The sequence below is a fragment of the Mirounga leonina genome, unplaced genomic scaffold (genome assembly GCF_011800145.1).
Source record: "Mirounga leonina isolate KUSES-001 unplaced genomic scaffold, KU_Mleo_1.0 Mir_173, whole genome shotgun sequence".
Lineage (NCBI taxonomy): Eukaryota > Metazoa > Chordata > Mammalia > Carnivora > Phocidae > Mirounga > Mirounga leonina.
The window spans coordinates 51,459,782-51,478,762 of record NW_023270447.1 but is presented as its reverse complement, the minus strand read 5'-3'; the positions used below and the strand labels follow the sequence as shown (position 1 = coordinate 51,478,762).

Below are 18,981 nucleotides of genomic sequence, written 5' to 3'. Positions count from 1 at the left end.
ATTTCTTAAAAATTAAAATAAATACGGGGCACCAGGTGGCTCAGTCAGTTAAGCATCTGCCTTCGGCTCAGGTCATGATCTCAGGGTCCTGGGATCGAGCCCTGCATTGAGCTTCCTGCTCAGTGGGGAGCCTGCTTCTCCCTCTGCTCCTCCCCCTTCTCATGTTCTCTCCCTCTCTCTCAAATAAATAAATAAAAATCTTTAAAAAAAATTAAAATAAATAAATAAACCTCTTTCTCTATAAATACACCTCATATCGGTTCTATTTCTCTGGAGAACTCTAATCAATTGTGTATACCGAGGCAAGTTATTTAAACTTTGTGCGTCAGGTTTTCCCCTTTGTAAAATGAAGATAAGAATAGCTCCTGGCATACAGAGTTGTTTTGAGGATTAAATAAGATGATCCAAGTAAGGAACTTTAAATGGTGTCCGGCAGCTATTAAACACGGAATGAACATCAGCTATTGTAATGATAATGATGACAAGTCGACATACTATTTTCTTATATTTCAGATGAGGAAACCCAATTGTAGGGAAGTTCAAGTACCTTACCCAAGACCACGTAGCTATTACTATTGGCTGAGCCAGGATTCAAAGTTAGGCTCCTAGGCCTAAGCTCTTGCCACAATATCTAGTACAGAAGGGTATTTAATTTAGCATAAACCTCAGTACTTATTTTGATATTTCATGGAGTTCCACAAAGAGCACTCGGCACCCAAGAGCTAAACTATTTAATAAGCCTGTGGACTCGCTGCTATAAACTGGGTGCTCCTCTAGGATATCACAGTCATGACTGCATTGATAAAATACTAATAGAAATACTATTTTTCCAGAACACACCACAGTACACACAGAAATAAATCTTTGTGGGGCGCCTGGGTGGCTCAGTTGGTTAAGCGACTGCCTTCGGCTCAGGTCATGATCCTGGAGTCCCTGGATCGAGTCCCACATCAGGCTCCCTGCTCAGCAGGGAGTCTGCTTCTCCCTCTGACCCTCCCGACCCTCCCCCCTCTCATGTGCTCTCTCTCTCAGTCTCTCTCTCTCAAATAAATAAATAAAATCTTAAAAAAAAAAAAAAAAAGAAAAAAAAGAAATAAATCTTTGTGATCAAAACCAGCCACCTGATATTCTCCCTCACCCCTTTCCCACCAAGGCCTACTGAGCCCGCCCCCTTACCACCTGTGTCCAACTCTAGTTCTGGCTTCATCACTTCTAGCCTAGACCACCTCCTCGGTCTCCTACCTGGCCTTCTGGCCTCCAGCCCAGCTCCTTCCAATTTATACCCCACAAGGCCACCGTACTTTTATCTTTAAACTTAGCTGTTCGTATCATCTAAAATCTTTCAGTAGCTCCTAATAGCATTCAGAATACAATTCCTACTCATGGGGTTGGGTCCTTGCCAAGTGCGTAGCCTCATCTGTCTTCACCTATATTTTGCTCCCTGTGTATGTGAAGATGGGAAACATACTGTGCGTACCATGCTCTTCTGGCCTCTTTGGCTTTGCCAGAACAGTTCCTTTGCCTAGATCACCCTTCTCTGCCTTCTTCCCTTGGCTACCTCCTACCCTTGTGACAAGATTCAGTTACAGGTCACTACTTCCACAATGCCCTCACTCTGCTCCTGCAGCCCCAGTGTCCCCTCCACCAGCATGTTTCCCGGGTAACAATGGCCTGGGCACCTGCCTGTCTCTCCCCCTGCCCCCACCCCGAGGGGATCTACCTTTGGGCTGTCACTGCCCGGCACTCTATGTGACACACAGGAGACAGTGAATAAATGAATGAAGAAGCTTTTAAAATGTTAAAAGGAAAAACCAGTTGCAAAGGCAAGTTCAAACCTCAGTTTTGTCAGAGTCATCGTTTCCTAGCAACTCATCGTCCTCTTCTCCTCCTGAGCCTCTGGGGAGTCCTGGTTGGTGTGTCGGGCTCTCACTAGGACCCTCGATGTGGATCGTAGTGGTATCTGGGTTTGCTGCTGAAGTGGCTGCATCACCAAATTCTGAAAGCAACCGGAGACCTTACCCACATTGGAAACGCTGATAGGCAAGCTGTTACAACCCCAGCTTTGCTACAGATTCTACTTGATACAAATGGCAAAAGGCTCTGGAAAAAAACTCATGTAGAAATCAAGCTGACTTAGAAAAAGGATTATGAAAACAACACAATTTGGAGTCAGACCTGGATTTTAGTCCTGGTTCAGCTACTTACTAATGAAATGAGCCTGAGTAAGTAACTCAACCTCTGTTAGCCTCGGTATTCTCATCTATGCAATGGGGAGAACAATATTTACCTTCAGAGAATAATATCTTCAGAGAATTTGGGGAAAGTTAGAAATCTTACCCAAGTAAAGTCCTTAGCAGAGTGGCTGGCCCACAGCGCATACCCAATCTAAACCTCTCTTCTTTGATTCAAGTTCAAAAAATTTTAATGGAAGTTATTTTTTCCAAGAAGCCCTATGTAATCACTATGGAAAATATAGGGTCAAAAGTGAAAGTAGAAACCACAGAATAAATATCACTCACAGTCTTACTATATAAGGGCAAACACTAATCATTTTTGGTATGCTTCCTTTTCTATATAGTGAATCCATAAGATTCATGCCAGTGATGAACATTCATTCATTCAACAAATATTTACTGCATGCCTACAATGTACCAAGTACTGATCTAGGAAGTGATACTATATAAACAATTCTGTATCCTGCTCTGTTGAGTGGAGATTATAGAAAAATGATTTTTTCATATCAGTCATTACAATAATCATTTTCGTAACTACATAATATTCCACAACCACATAATATTCCATCAGCTGGGAGGTGGAGGGAGTAGGAGAGACGGTAAGTTGGATGTTTGGGATGTTTCCAACTTTTCGTTATAAAAATAACACTGTTAGAAGTGCCTGCATAGAAAAAGCCCTTGAGTTATTATCTATGAACACCTATCACTGCAATCACCAGGATAAAGGGTGCAAACCATTCATAAGGCTCTTAAGCCATAGTGATAAACTGCTTTCCAAAAGAACCTCAACTATTCACATCCACCAGCAATGATCGAGACTTCCTGTCTCTGGGTATTCTAACAAACTTTATTTAGCTGCTCTTGAATAAAACTCAAGGCAGCTCTGATCCTTGGAAGGATTAAGGAAGAGTACCAGCAGGGCACTATTACAAAACTACAAGCACCTCGGTGGCTCAGTTGGTTGAGTGTCTGCCTTAGGCTCAGGTCATAATCATTTGCCTTAGGCTCAGGTCATGATCCTGGGGTCCTGGGATCAAGTCCCATGTCCAGCTCCCTGCTCAGCGGGGAGTCTGCTTCTCCCTCTCCCTCTGCCCCTCGCCCCTGCTCATGCACTCACTCCCTTGCTCGCTCGCTCTCTCAAATAAATAAAGAAAATCTTTAAAAAATTAAAAAATTAAAACTACAAGCATAGCATGAATCTTACAACTGGCAGCAGGATGGGGCTCTAGGGTAACCGAGCCTGCTACTACTGTCTTTCAGCTATGTAAACAGTTTTTCGTAGAGAACCAGAGCGACTAAAATTAATTAGGTGGCTGATGTGTAACAATCAGCCAAGCCTCAGTCTGCAATGTTCAAGCAGCACGGTGCTCTGGAGTGAGATGGTCCTTTGTTAAAGTTCAGACTAACACTCCATCACCTCGGGCAAGGGACTCTATATTTCTGAATCTCTGTTTCTAAAATGTAGATAACACCCATCTTACAGAGAAATTTTGAGGATGATATGAGATAATAATAAATATTGTCATAGCTATCATTTATTGACTGGACAGGACACCAACATTTAAAAAGATGGTCACAACTGAGGGAATCAGACAGAGGAAGATACACTTAAGTCTCATATTTAAAAAAGCAGAAATTCAGCGGGCAGAAGGGCATGCCAGAAGGAGGAGGAAAGGGTCACTTTAGAGGGAGAAAGGTCAAAGATGTTCAAAGGAGGATGATAACTCATCTATTTGCCAGGAGTAGGAAAGGTTTCTTAGAGAAGATGCCATATGAGAAGGACAGCCAGAGGCGGGGTGGGGATGGCACCACACACAAAAGGCATGGGATGAGCAAGAACCGCAAGACGGAAAAAGGTGTGACCTGTTCGAGAAACAGCAGGTAGCATGGTTTGATTGGAACGTAGCATGTGTGTACCTCTCATAGGATGACTGTCCACACGTTCTGCTCCACATGAGTTATTCGTGTCCATCTCAGCTCCTTGAGGGCAAACCTGGTGTGTTCTTTATTTCCGTCACCAACATTCTCTGCTTCTACATGCTGGCATAGCCTGCATTGTATGTGGTCTCTGTTCCTTTTCTGACACAATGTCTTCCACCTGAAGGGTCCTGATCTCCACTTTCTCACCGGAACTACCATCTGCCTCGGAAAAGCCTTCTACAACCCCCACAGTATCCTGCATTCTCTCCTAAAGAGCAAAATCCTAAACACCATTTACCATGTCCTCTGTGATTTGGCTCCTGCCTCGTCTCTAACCTCACCTTGTGCTAGTCTCCCGCCGCCATCTGTGCTCTGGCACATTGGCCTTCCTTCAATTACTTGGAAAAAAAAGTCAAACAAACCTCCTCCCTCCTCGGGTGCTTTGCATACGCTGTTCTCTATGTTGAACTTTCTCACACCGTACTCAGAAAGGATGACCAAGGAGGGCCTCTCGAATGAACTGAGATTTGAAGACTGAGGGATCAAGCCACGTGGCTATCTGGAGAAAGAATTCCCAAACAGAAAGACGACACAAAAGCCCTAAGCTGTGAGTGTACTTGGTGTCTAGGAGGGACAGTGACAGGCCCATGTGGGAAGGGCAGAGAGAAAGGGCAAGAGTAGCAGGAGAGGAGATCAGAGGGCGTGGAGGGCTGGATCTTGTAGGGCCTCCCAACACAGAAAAGGCTCTGGCTTTCATACCTAGTGACATGGGAGCCACTGGAAGGTTCTGAAGGAATGACATGATCTGATTTCATTTTAAAGGACTACTGGCTGCAAAATACAGACTGCAGGGGGGGCAAGGGAGGAAGCAGGAAGACCAGAAGGAAGGTAAGGGCTATAATGCACACAAAAGGGAATGGTGACCTTGAGCATGGTGAGAGGCAGAGGTGATGAGAAGTGGTTAGAGGCTGGATGCATGTGGAAGATGGAGGCGGATTTTTCTTTAAACATCTCATCTCTTCCTCAGATAGCACTGGCTGGAAAGCCCGGCTGCCTGGGTTCAAACCCTGCTTTACCACTTGCTAACTATTAGGCAAATTACTTAATTTTTCTGTGCCTAGTTTCCTCATTGGTAAGACAGGGAGAATAAGATAACTATTTCATAAAGTTAACATACAGATTAGATGAGCTAATATTAGTAAAGCGGAACAGTGCCTGACATATACTAAGTGCCGTGCAAGTATTTACAAGACAAGCATTTGTCGATCCCTAGTCTAGGTCAGGCTCCAGGTTATGAGTGATGAATTGTTCCTCCAGCACTTTCATAGTTTGTGGATACATATTGAAGTGATCATTTACCAAATTAATGTCTCCCCACTAGATTGAAAGCTACATAAGGGAGTGAACTGTCCTGCTCACTCTTCTATCCCTAGTAACTAGAACAACTGCCTGGTTCATAGTCACACTCATGAGACACTTACTGTTTCAGTGAAGGAATGACCTGATCACATTTCATCGTCATTACCTTTTTACACTTTTATCTACTCCAGCAGAGTAAAAAACTTCTCCTTTATCTTTTTATCTCCTGTATCTAGTAAGTTCGAAGCACAAAGTAGGTGCTCAGTAAATGTCTGTTGAACTAAAGTAGTAACTCTATAAACGCTTTTTGTAATCACTGTATTAAATTAATGATGTTCCCAATCTGAAGGGCTATTTGGCAAAAAAAAAAACAGCTGGTGTGGACAAACAGAAAGACCTGGATGTGGCCAGCATTTTTTTTTTTTTACCAAGATGTTTGAAATAATCTTCTTAAATATAAATGCCAGTCTATCAATGAAAACCCATCACTGTGACTGTGGAAATACTGATCATAAAAGGTAGGCACCCAACTGATGTACCTTCAAACTGCAAGTCATCTACAGCTGCCATTCAGCCAGTGGGTCTTCTCCCAATTAGTAAGAAGAAAATTTGCAGAGGTCTAAAAAGGAAAAATAAACTTCATAGGATACCAGAATAAAATATATGCAAACAAGTCTTGTTTCACTGTTAGAAATGGTATTGATTTCCCTCGCCTCCTTTTTTAGTGGGGTGTGATACGTCCTGTATAATCATTTAGCATCAGATATTATGAAACTATCATAAAGAAACTAACCCTGGGGGGTCCAAAGGTTCCATCCAATCTCACTCACTCTGAGTGTTCAAGGACGAGGTACAGCCTCGAGCTGTAAGGGTGAGGAAGGGGAGGCTAGAGTTTGAGAGGTGGTCATGAGGACAGTGAAGCGCAAAGGCAGCTCAGCCTAGCCAGTGGTTAAGGGCACAGGCTCTGGGGTCCAACAGACCTGGGTTTGATTCCCGATTCTGCTTCTCCTCGCTGTGGGACTGTGGGCTTCTCGGGGCCTCAGTTTTCTCATCTGTAAAACGGGTTCAGAATGGTACCTACTCACAAGGTGTCGGAGGCCATTAAATGAGACAGTGAGTGTAAGGCGCTTAGTGCACAGCCGAGCAATTAGTAGGTGCTGGAGTGAGGGTGACCCTGCAGCCTGGGACACGCTGAACCCAAGCAAGTCTGGGAAAGAGCTGCCCAAGAAGCAGAGGCAGTGTTTTAGGGCGGAGGAGCTGGGCCGCAGCGGCCCGGGCGCGCAGGAGATCGCGGAACCCTTCTGTCCCGGGCCGGCCAGCCGACCCGGCCGCCTCACCTCGGGGGCCCTTGGCGTCCAGCCGGTCCCGGGAAGGCTCTGGCCTCAGTTGCTCCGCGTAGGTTCGTGCCCCGCCGAGTTGCCGGAAGCCGGAGATCCGGGGGGCGGGACTTCTCCGCCTCCTCCGGGCAGAGCCCCGCCTCCTTAAAGAGACCGCAGTACCAGGGCACGTTGCTTCGGAGACCGAGAGGCCTCCGCCTCCAGAGCCCGCCCTTCCTCCGGCCCCATCGAGGCCGAGGTTCGGGTTCTTAAAGAGACAGACGCCGCCGGGGGGGGACTTGGGGACACTGGGGGGCTGGGGAGCGGGGGCGGCACAGAGAATACTGAAGCGTGTGGGGTCTTCTTCCTGTTTGTTTATACCTCTTTTCTTATTGAAATATAAAATAGCGTAACGAAAGACGGTTGTCAAGAGGCAAAAAGTCTTCAACCCCTCGCATTCTTTTTTGGCCATAAAAATGTAATTAACCGGTGATGGAATGGATGAGTCAAATCTTTTCTGAGTTGTAAATGAGTGATCGAGGGCGGGTGACGTCTGTTCACGTGGCAGCCCCCGGGAAGTGTGGCACTCGCGCGTCCGCCTCCTTCTGCCCGGGTGGGGGCGGGGGCGGGGGCGGGGGGAGCGGTAGGCATTGGCCTCACTCACCCCTCTGTCCCCCACGGCACCAGCCGCCACCCCCAGCCCGGCAGGGACCCAGGAAACCACGGCGGAGGTGCACTGGCGGATCTGGTGAGAAACGTTTTGCCCTGCCTTCTGTCTTGGCCTGGTTACGCCTACACAGTCCTCCAGCTTTGGGGACCATTTTTTCCTCAGAGAAAGCCTGCCGAGACCTAGGACCTCGCCAGGACTCCTGTGCTCCCATGTCTCCTGGGCTTGCCTCCAGCGCCGCGATTGCTGTTGTCTGCCCGTCTTTACCAGCCTGGGAGGGCTCTGAGAGCAAGGACCAGGAATGTCTCTGGTCTCTGGGTGCCCAGAGCCCGGCACAGCACGAAGTAGTTGCTCACTGAAGGTTAACTGTACAGCAGAGAGGTTCTGGCTGTCTGAGCAGCAGAAGCCTAATTCCCGGCTCACACAAGGTGGAAACTGTGACTTTGGCCTCACCACCCCCAATCCTCGTGATCAATTGGGAAGACTTTACATCTGACTAATAAATATATATGTATGTATTTTTATGCATACACACATGACATCATGATCAGGCTTTACGCATGCAGGATCTCTAATTCTCAGAACAATCCTACAAGCTTGAGGTGACTCTCCTTATTTTATAAAGAGAAAGCTGAGACTTAAAGTATGTTCAGGGTTCTTTGGTTGAATAGGTACCAGGAAAGAATCGCAATGCACAAGCTGAGGTGTGTAAGTATGTCAAACACCTCTTATACCCCACTTCAGATCCTCTTGGCCTCACTTACTGCTTATTTCACCACCATGGATGTTACTCAGGCACCAGCAGTGTAACCTAAGTGAGCTTCTCCTCAAGCCCATGCCTCAGGCTTCTCACGTACATCATGGCTGTGTCTTGGAGGTCATGGGTCTGCTGGAACTGGTCAACACGGGGACATGAGCAACCCAGAAGTGCAGGGGTGGGGAGTGGATGATGCATCATGGGACACATCTTTGAGAAATGGAGTGAACAACTGATGCTTCTCTCTTTTTCCCTTCAGAAAGACTCTCCTCAGATAGTTCATATACCTTTCTAATTCTTGCAGGATCAAGCAACAAATGCCTTAGGAAGTGATTGATTTGACAATGCATCCTTGCAATGGCTCTCTTTCCTTCCCTGCTTATAACCCCTGTCCCTCGCTCCAAGTTCTTGGACTCACACTTGCCAATAAAGTCCTCATATGAGGAACCTACACTAAGGCATGCTGGTACCAAGAGTGGCCCCAGGAATCAGCCCTCAGGTTGGAATTTCAGAACTGGACTGCTCAGCAGTCAGAAGTCAGATGGCAAAAACCCCGTTGCTGGTGGTAAGTGTGTGCACTGTGGGGGGTGGGTGATAACACCTAGGCTATATATTTCTTCTCTTGGAAACAAATAAAAGTTATATCGATATATTAGTCATAGTGATATGCAAGTTTTGGCTCAAAATGAGGTAAGAATCAGAGATTACTGGTTTAACTAAAACAGTGATTCTCAACTGCAGGCTGTTTTGCTCTGAGGGGGTACTTGGCAATGTCTGAAGTCATTTTTTTATAATTACAATTGGTGGGGTGTTACTGGGGTGCTCCTGGCCACCATACTTCTCAACACCCTACAGGCCACAGGGTAGCCCATCACAACAAAGAATTATCTAATCCAAAATGTCAATAGTGTCAAGGTTGGAAAACTGAACTCAAATGTTCAGATGTCCTTAACTTGTCTGCACAAGTAGATAAGCCCAAGTAGATGAGCTCAGCTGCTGATGCCAATTCCACCTCTATTGCTCTGAGGGGGGAGATGAACCAGGGAGAGAGGGAACCCGCCCCCACCCTCCCTTAGATAGAATGAAGGAAGAATGAGAGGGGAGGGGAAGCTGAGGAGCAAGTCTTGCTCTGATGGACAGGGATGGGGCATGGAGGGGCCACTCTGGTTAGACACTGCGTGTGATCCTGGCAGAGTCCCCTGGCTTTCTGCTGGCGACCACACACCTGAGCCATGCTCCAAAAAGCATCTCTAACACCCGGGGAGTGACACCCTATCCAAGGAGCAGGCTGCTGACCCTGTGGGCGCATCTCACCCTGACTCTGGGGGTGGCAAATAAGGGATGGGCAGTTGGTACCACTTGAATTTTTTTCTTTTGGATTCTCTAACGAACAGTACTCCCGTCCTTTTTTAACATGCCTGGTCTTAAGGACTAAGATTGTTTGAAGCTGCTGTGTGGGCAAGGGAGAACTGGAATAGGCTGTCTGCCCTCGCTCGGGCTAGGCCAGAGCCATCCTGCAACAAACAAAACACAAGATTCCTATAAGTTTTTCTCCTTCCCCCTCCCCACAATTTGATTATAAAAATGTGTAAACTATATACATTTTAAAAGACAAAACAAGAGGCTTCAAAGACTTTGTAAACTGAGTGGGCTAGTCCCAGATACTCAGCAGTTAGCAGTATCTGGGAGACAAGTTTGAGAAGCATGGCCTAGTGCCCAGCTCCCTTAGCTTGGCTTGCATTCTGTTGCTTCCCCTGTCTGAGAGAGAGAGAGAGAGAGAGAGGGGTGTGAAGTGATTCGGCCTTGCTCATACAGCTAGGTGGAGTTCAGGCCAGCGGTGTGCTGAGGCATTCTCAACCAGTTCATGAGAACTGGTTGTTAAATTCTCAGGAATTCTGTGCGCCAGCCGTTATTAAAAGTTAAATTATATAAACTTACAATTAAGAAATTATATGAACAATAAGTTAACATCAGAGGTAATAGTGTTCAAAACATCACTTTCTAAATAATTCTCTACATTTTACCATTATCTATTCTCCTGAGGCTGTATCTATTTTATATATACAGTGCGCTTCTGATAATCTCTTCCCAATTCCACACGCACAGTGACATCACCTTGGTAGCTGAAAATCAACAGCGGTGGAACTAGTTACATTACAGAAATCCAAATGCTGGGCGCCTGGGTGGCTCAGTTGGTTAAGCGACTGCCTTTGGCTCAGGTCATGATCCTGGAGTCCCAGGATCGAGTCCCGCATCGGGCTCCCTGCTTGGCAGGGAGTCTGCTTCTCCCTCTGACCCTGTTCTCTCTCATTCTCTCTCTCAAATAAATAAATAAAATCTTTAAAAAAAAAAAAAAGAAATCCAAATGCTACATATCTGGGGTTGATTTATTGTTATGTTAATTGTCTAGACCAGGGCTGGCAATCTTTTTCTAGAAAGTCCAAAATAGTAAATATTTTTCAGCTTTGTGGACTGCATAGTCTGTTGCAACTAGTCGACCCTGCTGTTGGAGCATAAAAGCAGACATAGGCAAAAGCATAGATGAATGGGCAGGCTGTATTCCAATAAAGCTTTATTTACAAAAATAGGCTAGAGGGCCAGATTTGGCCATAGCCCACAATTTGCCAGCCCCTGTTCTAGATTTACGAAAGTGATGGAGAAAATGTTGAAGTGAAGGTTAAATATAAAAGTATGTGTTGTACCTGTAGTAGTAATATTGTGAATAACACAAAAAACTGAGGAAGTGTTCAAAAACAAGTTCCACATGTCATGGACAAACAAGTCAAATTTTGACATATGTGTTCGTTTTTTCACTTTTATCTTCCTCCTTAACTTAAAGGAAAATATTACCAACATTCATGTCCAAATGATCCTGTTCATCAATTGCAGATATAGGTGGGCTGCAGAAAAGTATGTGGCAAAAATCAGTGAAAGCATCCTATGAGAATCAATTGGCTATATGGGGAGTGGGAGAGGGAGAAGCAGGCTTTCCACTGAGCAGGGAGCCTGATGTGGGGCTCGATCCCAGGACCCTGGGATCATGACCTGAGCCGAAGGCAGACGCTTAATGACTGAGCCACCCAGGCGCCCCTGTAATTTGTAAATTTTTTACCACACATCCTTTATGTCCGTAAAATTTATAACAAACTTACATACAGATATAAGCATACTTTTTTTTCCTAAGAGAACCAGTGGTTAAACATTTAGGTTCAGGCCCAGGTCTCTCTGCAAAGCCCACAGGCCTCCTCCTTCCCAAGCTAAGGGCAGACAGAGAGGCTTGAGGGAGCCCGTGCTCTCCAAACCTCACTGTCCAGGGCTACCACCATGATTCCCACCAACCCTGAGAAACCGCTGCGACAGCACCATATTCTTTACACAACCCATGCCCACCTTTGAGCAAAAATTGACAGAAGGTTAGTATCTTGACTTTGCAGACATCAAATAAATCTTTAAATTTTTTTCTTTTTTAAAAAATAGATGTTGAACTGTATCAGATGCCTTTTCAAGGTTTAACGAGAAATCATGTGATCTTTCTACTTTAGTCCATTAAGATGCTGTGCAGTAAAAAATTGACTCAGCAGGTCTGAGTTGTCCATATCCTGCACTTCAAATGAAAGTTTGTGCCTTGCCTGGCTCCTGGTAGGTAGGTAACTCCTAAGCCCTTGGAATATCCTGCCTGTTGAGAGAGATCTTGTTTACCTGAAGCTTTGGGCCACACCGGATAATTCATGCTAGCAATGTGATGCTGGTGGAAACCTTGGGCCATGTGGCATCTGTTTGACCTCCGGAGGGTTTGGAGACTGAAGGTCGGCCCACAAGGGTCTGTCAGTTGTGCCAATATGATCAACCACCAATAAAAGCCCTGGACGTCAATGCTGGGTGAGTGTTTCTCCATTTTGCCACCCATTTCTCCTGCGAGCATTAAGCAGTATCTATAAACCCCACTGGGTGAGGACAGTTGGAGGCTTGCTCTTGGTCTCTCCTACATCCTGCCTTATGCCCCTTTCCTCTTCTGATTTCAGTCTGTATCCTTTCACTGTAATGTCTTTTCAACTGTATCCTTTCAACTGTAATTGAACCAGAGGGTGGTCTTGGGGACCCCTGAACACAAATGGTTAAACTGCTTGAATTCTGTTGCAGAATTTGTTGAGAATTCCGGGAATTTTTAGATTTATGTCCATAAATGAAATGGATCTATACTTTTCTTGTACAGTCCTTATCCAGCTTTCAAATTAAGGTTATATAGCTTCATAAAATGAGTTGAGAGGCATTCTCTCTTTTTCTGTCTTCTGGAGATCTCGTGCAAGGCAGGTATTATCAATCCTTTGAAAGATTGGTTAAACTCTTTTGTAAAGTTATGTGAGGCTAGGACTTTTTTGGTGGGGAAGATGTAGGATTAGGGTTTCAATTTTTTTTTTTTTAGATTCTATTTATTTATTTGACAGAGAAAGACACAGCGAGAGAGGGAACACAAGAGGGGAGTGGGAGAGGGAGAAGCAGACTCCCCGCCGAGCAGGGAGCCCGATGCGGGACTTGATCCCGGGACTCCAGGATCATGACCTGAGCCGAAGGCAGTCGCTTAACCAACTGAGCCACCCAGGCGCCTCTAGGGTTTCAATTTTTTAAATGGGCATTGGTCTTTACAAATTTCTGTTCCTTTTTACCAATTTCAGTATCTTGATGTTTTTAAAAAATTTACATGTCATCTAAGTTTACTGACATGTCATTCAAATGTCGTTTTATTTTTAAAATCTCTGTTGTGTCTGTTCTTACTAGTGTTTATTTGAGAATTTTTCTTGGTCAGATTTTGTTAGAGGTTTATGTATCTTACTCATCATTTCAAGGAACAAGTTTTTGAGTCCTTTTTTTTTTCCCCTTGTAGCTCTCCATTGCCCTACCCCCAAATTCATTCTTTTCTTTCCTTATCGTTATTATTTCCTCATGAGGGAGTACTTACTCTGTTGTCCTTTTTCTCATTATTCATTTGAATCATTAGTTCATTTTTCATTCTTTTTTGTTTTATGAAAAACATTAAGAAAAACATTCTTTCTTGTTTTATGAAAAAATATTTAAAGATCTGTGTTTGGTTTTTTTTTTAAGATTTTATTTATTTATTTGACAGAGGGAGAGAGAGAACACAAGCAGGGGGAGCAGCAGGCAGAGGGAGAAGCAGGGAGCCCGATGTGGGGCTCGATCCCAGGACCCTGGGATCATGACCTGAGTCGAAGGCAGATGCTTAACCAACTGAGCTACCCAGGCGCCCCTAAAGATCTGTGTTTTATTCTTAGTATTGTTTTAGCGATGACGCACATTGTGCTTTCATTGTTATTCAATTCTAAATATTTTATAATTTCCCAAATGGTTTCCTCTTCAACCCAAGGCTTATCTGATAGCATGCTTTATAGTTTGAACGTATAAGGGATTTTTTAACTATCATTTTGTTACCAAATTTCAAATTTCATGATGATGTACAAGTCAGTAGCTATTACTACATTCACAGAGCTGTGTATTCAGCCCCATTATCTAATTTTAGAATACTTTCATCACCCCAAAAGAAACCTTGTACCTATTAGCAGTCATTCCCCAGTCCCCATCACCACCCACACAGTCCCTGGGAATCACTAATCTACTCTGTCTTTATACAGTTGTCTATTCTGGGTATCTCATATAAATGGAATAGTACAATATATAGTTTTTAAAAAAATTTTTTTCAATATATAGTTTTTAAAGACTGGCTTCTTTCACCTAGCATAACGTTTTCAAGATTCAGCCATGTTGTAGCATGGATCAGTATGTCATTCCTTTTTATTGCTGATTAATATTCCACTGTGTGGGAATTCAGTAAAGTGGCAGGATATAAAATCAATGCACAGAAATCAGTTGCATTTCTATACACCAACAAGACAGAAGAAAGAGAAATTAAGGAGTTGATCCCGTTTACAATTGCACCCAAAACCATAAGATACCTAGGAATAAATCTAACCAAAGAGGCAAAGAATCTGTACTCAGAAAACTATAAAATACTCATGAAAGAAATTGAGGAAGACACAAGGAAATGGAAAAACGTTCCATGCTCATGGATTGGAAAAACAAATATTGTGAAGATGTCAATGCTACCTAGAGCAATCTACACATTTAATGCAATCCCTATCAAAATACCATCAACTTTTTTCAAATAAATGGAACAAATAATCCTAAAATTTGTATGGAACAAGAAAAGACCCCGAATAGCCGGAGGAATGTTGAAAAAGAAGCGCAAAGCTGGTGGTATCACAATTCTGGACTTCAAGCTCTATTACAAAGCTGTCATCATCAAGACAATATGGTACTGGCACAAAAACAGGCACATAGATCAATGGAACAGAATAGAGAGCCCAGAAATGGACCCTCAACTCTATGGTCAACTAATCTTTGACAAAGCAGGAAAGAATGTCCAATGGAAAAAAGACAGTCTCTTCAACAAATGGTGGTGGGAAAATTGGACAGCCACATGCAGAAGAATGAAACTGGACCATTTCCTTACACCACACACAAAAATAGACTCAAAATGGTTGAAAGACCTGAATGTGAGACAGAAGTCCATCAAAATCCTAGAGGAGAACACAGGCAGCAACCTCTTCAACCTCAGCCACAGCAACTTCTTCCTAGAAACATTGCCAAAGGCAAGGGAAGCAAGGGCAAAAATGATCCATTGGGACTTTATCAAATAAAAAGCTTTTGCACAGCAAAGGAAACAGTCAACAAAACCAAAATACAATCAACAGAATGGGAGAAGATATTTGCAAATGAAATATCAGATAAAGGGTTAGTATCCAAAGTCTGTAAAGAACTTATCAAACTCAACACCCAGAGAACAAACAATCCAATCAAGAAATGGGCAGAAGACATGAACAGATATTTTTCCAAAGAAGACATCCAAATGGCCAATAGACACATGAAAAAGTGCTCAATGTCGCTCGGCATCAGGGAAATCCAAATCAAAACCTCAATGAGATACCACCTCACACCAGTCAGAATGGCTAAAATTAACAAGTCAGGAAATGACAGATGTTGGCAAGAATACAGAGAAAGGGGAACCCTCCTACACTGTTGGTGGGAATGCAAGCTGGAGCAGCCACTCTGGAAAACGGTATGGAGGTTCCTCAAAAAGTTGAAAATAGAGCTACTGTATGACCCAGCAATTGTGCTACTGGGTATTTACCCCAAAGATATAAATGTAGTGATCCAAAGGGGTATGTGCACCCCAGTGTTTATAGCAGCAATGTCCACAATAGCCAAACTATGGACAGAGCCAAGATGTCCATCAACAGATGAATGGATAAAGAAGATGTGGTATATATATACAATGGAATATTATGTAGTCATCAAAAAACCCCGAAATCTTGCCATTTGCAATGACGTGGATGGAACTAGAGGGTATTATGCTAAGTGAAATAAGTCAATCAGAGAAAGACATGTATCATATGATCTCACAGATATGAGGAATTCTTAATCTCAGGAAACCAACTGAGGGTTGGTAGAGTGGTGGGGGGTGGAAGGGATGGGGTGGCTGGGTGATAGACATTGGGGAGGGTATGTGCCATGGTGAGCGCTGTGAATTGTGTAAGACTGATGAATCACAGACCTGTACCTCTGAAACAAATAATACATTATATGTTAAAAAAAAGAAGAAGAAGAAGATAGTAGGAAGGGAAAAATGAAGGGGGGGAAATCGGAGGGGGAGACGAACCATGAGAGACTATGGACTCTGAGAAACAAACTGAGGGTTCTAGAGGGGAGGTGGATGGGGGGATGGGTTAGCCTGGTGATGGGTATTAAAGAGGGCACATATTGCATGGAGCACTGAGTGATATACACAAACAATGAATCATGGAACACTACATCAAAAACTAATGATGTAATGTATGGTGATTAACCTAATAAAATAAAATTAAAAAAAAAATTCCACTGTGTGGATATACTACAATTTGTTTATCCTTCCCCCAGTTAATGGAATTTAGGTTGTTTCTGCTTTTTGGCTATCATGGATAACGCTGCTGTAAACATTCATGTACAAGTTTTGTGAACATATTTTCATTTCTCTTGGGTATATACCTAGGAGTAGAATTGCTGGATCACATGGTTACTTTTCTGAACTAATGCTGTGAAATCTGTATTCTTTGTTGTGTGTGATTAAGTCTCTGCTTGGTTGCTTGAGTACAAGTTAGCTAATGATTACACAGGTTTCCTTAACTGCCTGGAACGAGTAAGTCTCTCAGACTTTGCTGAGGGGCTCTGTGTCAATGTTGGCTCCAACACTCAGCCACACAGTGGACAGCACTATCTTGGCCTTCCCCTGCTGCTTGTGCAGAGGCTCAAGGTCAACCAGAGATAGATATTAGGGCCTTCTTGGGTCTTTCTTGTGCATGCCTACAGCCCCACACATGCACATGGCCTTCTGGATTTCCAGGAATATTTTGGAGCTTCCCACACACACAACAAGGACATCTCATTCCTCAGTTTTTCCTTTTTAAATTTTTTTGGTCAGCCTCTTATTACCCCAAACTTGCATCACTACCTCGGGCAATCATAGTGTTAAAAGAGTTGCCACTGATTGTTTTGACAAATGCCCTGTTTTTATAGAGTAAGCTCTGAGTCAGGTCAAATAAAGCCAAGACTTGAGAATGGAGCTTTCCAAGGAAGACGTTAGACAAGTCAAATAAGGGCAGTTCTCTGGGGATGGGACTTTTCTGGAAGAGCTCCAAACCCATTCTGCCACTGGCGTCAACTTGATTGCTACTTTTCACAGCAAACCGTGGTTGCGAAGCTGTTGTTTTTCAAGGGGAGCTGGGAGAGGGGGATGGGAATAGAGCAAGTTAAAGCATCACAAAGCTCACTGTTCTTATTAAGATTCAGCTGTTTTTCTTGAACAGACACTTTGAAGATTATTGCAAGCTTTTCTTTGGTTAATTTAAAGAATTCTGAAACAAAGTTGATTTTGACAATTTTTGCCAGTGTTCTCATTGCCTTTATGAAGGAGTGGATTTTCTGAGATCCTTATGCTTCCATTCCAGAAGTGCTGCTAACTCATTTACATTAAATGCAATTATTTTCTATATTTAGACACTTCAATCATCTTTTTTTCACATTGATTATTTCTTTATATCTCCTTTCCTATTTTCCATTAGCTAGGTTAATTTTTTTCTCACTAATTATATATCTATTTTATTTTGGATGTTGCTTCTAGCTCATTTTATTTTTTCCTATCAGTTTATTATGCTTCTTATCATACATATACTATCCTACTGAACAAGAAAATACCTTAGCACATTCTCTAGTATTTTAATTCTGTATTGCTATTATATACATTGTTTGTTCTGATACTTGCTTATTTAGACAATGATAAACTTTACAAACATACTTTACTCATTCTTATTTTCCTTAGCTCATGGCATTTTCCTGGATTCATTTCTCTTCTTGCTGAATAACTTCCTACAATAATATTTTCAAGATGGGTCTCTGTGTGGTAAACCTTCTAATTGCTATACATGCCTCATAATATCACAGATTTATTTTACCCCTGTGTTTAAATATTAATTTAACAGAACATGAAATTCAGTCACTTTCCTTCAAGGAAGTTCTTTTCCTTAAACACTTGAAAAATATTATTCCATTTTCTTCTTGCCTCCAATGGTTCTTATCATTTTATTCTTTTGTAGACATCTGCTGTTTTTCTAGGTGGGACCTGTGTATTGTGTTGTATTATATGGTACCGTATTATACTGCATTGCATTATATTTTTTAGAGAAGTTTCAGGTTCCCAGCAAAATTGAAAGTACAGAGATTTCTCCTGTACCCCTGCCCCTACACATGCACAGCTTCCTCCTTTATCAACATTCCCCATTCGTTACAGTTGATGAACCCACATTGACACATCATAATCATCTGAAGTCCATGGTTTACATTAGGGTTTACTCTCAATGTTGTATAGTCTTTTGGTTTGGACAAATGTGTAATGGCATGTATCCACCATTATAATATCATCCAGAGTAATTTCAATGCCCCCAGGTCCTCTGTGCTCCTCCTATTCATCCCACCCTCCCCCACCACAAACCCCTGGAAACCCCTGATATTTTTCACTATCTCCATAATTTTGACTTTTCCAGAATGTCACATGGTTCAAATCATACAACATATAGCCTTCTCAGATTGGCTTCTTTCACTTAATAATACATATTTAAGGTTCCTCCATGTCTTTTCAGGGCTCATTTCTTTTTAGCATTGAATAATATTCCATTGTCTGGATGTATCTGTTTATTTATCCATTCATCTATTGAAGGACATCTTGGTTGCTTCCAAGTTTTGGCAGTTGTGAATAAAACTGCTATAAACATCTGTGTGCAGGTTTTTGGGTGGAGTTAGGTTTTCAACTCCTGGGTAGATATCAAGGAGTGGGATTGCTGGATTGTATGGTAAGGATATATTTAGTTTTTTTAAGAAACTGTTGCACTGTCTTCAAAAGTGGCTGTACCATTTTGCATCCTCACCAGCAAAGAATGAGAGTTTCTGTTGCTCTGCATCCTCACCAGTATTTGGTGGTGTCAGTGTTCTGAATGTTGGCCATTCTAATAGGTGTATTGTGGTATCTCATTGTTGTTGTTTTAAAGATTTATTTATTTCAGAGAGAGAGAGAAAGCATTAGCGGGAGGGGCAGAGGGAGAGGGAGAGAGAATCTAAAGCAAGACTCTG

At 43.0% G+C, this 18,981-nt stretch overlaps 2 protein-coding genes across 5 annotated transcripts in view; one reads left to right on the top strand and one right to left on the bottom strand.

Moving 5' to 3' along the window:
* YIPF1 (Yip1 domain family member 1) overlaps positions 1 to 7,151 on the bottom strand; it is a 36,579-nt gene extending 29,428 nt beyond the window's left edge. For 2 of the 4 annotated variants that reach the window (XM_035018505.1, XM_035018509.1), the window contains exons 1-4: positions 6,851 to 7,150; positions 6,494 to 6,565; positions 6,053 to 6,132; positions 1,836 to 1,996 (exon numbers count right to left, since the gene is read on the bottom strand). In XM_035018505.1, the coding sequence (XP_034874396.1) occupies positions 1,836 to 1,996; positions 6,053 to 6,083 (192 nt within the window). In that variant the 5' untranslated portion in view covers positions 6,084 to 6,132; positions 6,494 to 6,565; positions 6,851 to 7,150. Of the gene's footprint in view, positions 1 to 1,835; positions 1,997 to 6,052; positions 6,133 to 6,493; positions 6,566 to 6,850 lie in introns of all 4 variants that reach the window. The other 2 variants (XM_035018508.1, XM_035018507.1) reach the window with 2 other exon arrangements.
* Positions 7,152 to 7,500: 349 nt separating this feature from the next.
* DIO1 (iodothyronine deiodinase 1) overlaps positions 7,501 to 18,981 on the top strand; it is a 38,105-nt gene continuing 26,624 nt past the window's right edge. The window contains exon 1 of the mRNA XM_035018510.1: positions 7,501 to 8,818. Within this exon, the coding sequence (XP_034874401.1) occupies positions 8,714 to 8,818 (105 nt within the window). The 5' untranslated portion in view covers positions 7,501 to 8,713. The remainder of the gene's footprint in view (positions 8,819 to 18,981) is intronic.